The sequence below is a fragment of the Arachis hypogaea genome, chromosome 3 (genome assembly GCF_003086295.3).
Source record: "Arachis hypogaea cultivar Tifrunner chromosome 3, arahy.Tifrunner.gnm2.J5K5, whole genome shotgun sequence".
NCBI classification, from domain to species: domain Eukaryota; kingdom Viridiplantae; phylum Streptophyta; class Magnoliopsida; order Fabales; family Fabaceae; genus Arachis; species Arachis hypogaea.
In genome coordinates, this window is record NC_092038.1 from 7659757 (window position 1) to 7663356 (window position 3600).

A 3600-nucleotide genomic window follows, 5' to 3' on the forward strand; every position below is an offset into this window, starting at 1 on the left:
CAAACTACTAAATTAATGTTAACCAAGTAAATACTAATAAATTAATAAAAAATAACAAACTTACATAATTAGAATATCCCAAATAATTGATAACATAATCTTCAGAAAAGTATAATTACATACTATTTTAAACATTCTAATCTCACTCTCAATTTTCAGTTAACGTATAAAACATTAAAAAATATCAAATCTGCATAGTATATTTTTTATACAAAAAATATCATTTTTTTGGAATTAATTTTTACTAATAGTATTGTCTCTATCCATTTCGTAAAATAATCAATAACGACAATTAAAAATTTAATCTGTGTTGAGGCTAATGGAAAAGACTCGAAGATGTCTAGCCTCTACTTGTTAAAGAGCCGGCTTATCTCTAGTATATATTACATGATCATACTTGTATATATTACATTATCAGGTTTCAATCCATGATCCTGGTGTTTTTCCTATCTAGCTGCTTCAGTGAACCGTGGATGAGAACAGCATGGCAAACCAAATCTATATTGATTCCTCTTTGAATCATCTCAGAAGCAGCACTCAACGCCTCCACCAATCTACCTTCCTGGCAATAACCATGTAGAAGTGCGCTATAGCACATCTCGTTTAATTTACGGTCCTGTTTGTGTAGAACATCAACAAAATTTTTAGCATCTGAAACCCTGCCAGCAGAACAAAGGCCACTGGTAAGAGGTCTGTAGGTATATGTGTCCGGAACAAGGCCTTTCTGAAGCATCTCATCAAGTAATTCAAACGCCTTGTCAATTTTACCACTCCTACAATACCCTTCAATCATAACATTATATGTTACCTCATTTGGGGTGATTTTCTTTTCCACCATTTCAACAAAAAGTTTGGATGCTTCAGCCATATTATTTGCAGTTTGCACTGCAAAACCCAGAAATAAGCGCAGTGAAGGTATACACATTTGGGGCATACAGTTGGAATGCTTTTCGTAGTTGTAGATCTTTGCAATATCTACTAATCAACGGCGTAAAGGTTGTCACGGTAGGCTTCAAACCTTTATTGATCATCCGAGCGAACAAAGACTCGGCGGCACTCAAATGTCCAAACATGCATTGGCCATTTATCATGGAGTTGTATGCATATACAGTTTCTGCTATGCCAGCCTCTATCATTCTATCAAAATAACATACCGCGTGCTTTCTTAACCCATCTACTACCCCAATTCAATCATTTCATTAAAAAGCTGCAATCCAGCCGAACAAGTATAAGAGTCAGGTCCAATATCCACGTTCACCGACTCATCAAACAATTCCAAAACTATTATAAACCTTCTAATTCTTAATAAACCATTCAAAAGCGCCCTCAGTACTCACAATTAAAACGGGTCAATAGTGACTCCATATTTTTACACTTCCATTCATGTGTATCTAATAATAGAAAAGAAGGAAAAAAAACAACTGATTCATATATCGCGATACTGCAGTGTCTATTTTAATAAATATAATTTTGTTTTATTTAAAATAGAAAAGAAGAAAAAATAAGTAACAGGAATTACTTAATATTCATATATCACTATACTGCCATATTTATTTTAATAAATATCTATCTTTGATTTTTTTTTAAAAAAAATTACATGCCAATCACTTAAATTTTTTTAGTGTCTTTTTTATATTTTTTATTTTTAGAAAAATAAACTAGAACACTCTTAAGTCTTATCCAATGGAAATCATGAACTGGATGTAATTCCTTATCTTCTTCCGACACTCCAAACCCCTTGCTCCTACACTCAACTCACCATGCCACTGCCACATATTCAACAAACCACCGTAAACCAATTACACCATTAACCACCTTTAATGGAAGCTGTTTTATTCGCCGCTAATCCAGCTTCTCACCTCAAACTTCTTCCCACTCTCAAACAACCCTTCTCTTCCACCAACCACCTCCCCTTCCGCCACAAAACCAACCACGTCCACCTCCCTCCTCTCTCCGCACTCCAAAACCAGAGCCAGCCAACTCCCACCGAAGATGAATCCTACGGCGAGGTCAAGAAAATCATCGGAAGCAGAGCCCTCGAAGGTGCCACTGGAATGGAGTACCTCATAGAGTGGAAAGACGGTCATGCCCCTTCTTGGGTCCCCTCTGACTTCATAGCCAAAGACGTCCTCTCCGAATACGAGTCTCCCTGGTGGACCGCAGCTAAGAAAGCCGACCACGACGCACTCCGTCAAGTCCTCGACTCCGATGATGGTCGGGACGTCAACGCCGTCGACTCAGACGGCCGCACTGCCCTCCTCTTCGTCGCTGGACTGGGTTCTGAGCCCTGCGTCCGCCTCCTCGCGGAGTCCGGCGCCGATGTCGACCACCGCGACAACGCCGGCGGCCTCACCGCTCTCCACATGGCGGCGGGTTACGTGAGGCCCGGCGTCGCGAAGCTTCTCCTGGACCTCGGTGCGGATCCGGAAGTGGAGGACGATCGAGGGAGAACGGCGCTGGATCTGGCGAGGGAGCTTCTGAAGGCGACGCCGAAAGGGAATCCGATGCAGTTTGGGAGGAGGATTGGGTTGGAAGGGGTGGTTAGGGTTTTGGAAGGCGCGGTTTTCGAGTTCGCGGAGGTGGAGGAGATTATTGAGCGGAGGGGGAAGGGTGAGAATTTGGAGTACCTTGTGCGGTGGAAGGATGGTGGCGCCAACGAGTGGGTGAAGGCGAGGTTTGTGGCGGAGGATCTGGTTAGGGATTACGAAGCTGGCCTTGAGTACGCGGTGGCGGAGGCTGTGCTTGGGAAAAGGGTCGGCGATGAAGGGAGACCAGAGTTTTTAGTTAAGTGGGCTGATATGGATGAGCCCACTTGGGAGCCTGAGGAGAATGTGGATCCTGAACTCGTTAAGGAGTTTGAGTTAAGTAGTAATGGTCAGGCCCAAATTAGTAATGGGCCTATTCCGAGTAATGGGCCTGAAGTGGTGTTTTCGAATCAGGACAGCCTGTGATTGGCATTATTGTTTCGTTTCTAAAATTACATGATCTAATAATGCAAATTTTACTAGTTGCTTTGCTGAAACTACAACCATATTCATATTTGTTTAAATTTTATCTAGATTTTGAAAGAGTATGACGTTAGATGTTCAGAACTTTAGACTTTAGACCACAAATTAATCAAAAACGAAAAAGAATTAGAAAAGAAAAATATGAAGTATGAACAGCTGTTTGACAGCTCATCGAGAAGGAATTTGTGTTGCCGGTATTGGTGGTTTCTGACTTTCTGCGCTCTGCTCAATAAAAAAAAGAGTTCATCTAGTGTAAAGATGCATATTAGTACAAATTTACAGATTTTTGTCTTTATTGAATTTGCTGTGGACACGTGTTGTTTATGTATGGCTGAAACCAGGTAGCTCTCAGGAAGCTAAGGAGGCTGATCGAAGGGCTGGGTGAGCCGGCTGATAGCTTGATTTAGAATGGGGTTCTCATTTTAGAGGGTCTCGTTAGCGCTTGTTGGCCACGAGAAAAAAAATAAATTCACCACCATGTACTGATACATGACTACACTTATTGCTCTAGGGCCTGGTTCTGAAGAAACAATGAGCAGCTACTAAAACATCAACGTTATCACATGACACAATAAGAATATTAGTCGATGAT

At 41.2% G+C, this 3600-nt stretch overlaps 1 protein-coding gene across 1 annotated transcript; it reads left to right on the forward strand.

The window, feature by feature from the left end:
* The first annotated feature begins 413 nt into the window (after nt 1–413).
* On the forward strand, nt 414–3022 carry LOC112789235 (signal recognition particle 43 kDa protein, chloroplastic). The gene has a single exon (XM_025831044.3). It carries the CDS (start codon nt 1821–1823, stop codon nt 2949–2951), a length of 1131 nt encoding a protein of 376 aa, XP_025686829.1. The 5' UTR covers nt 414–1820; the 3' UTR covers nt 2952–3022.
* Nucleotides 3023–3600: the final 578 nt, after the last annotated feature.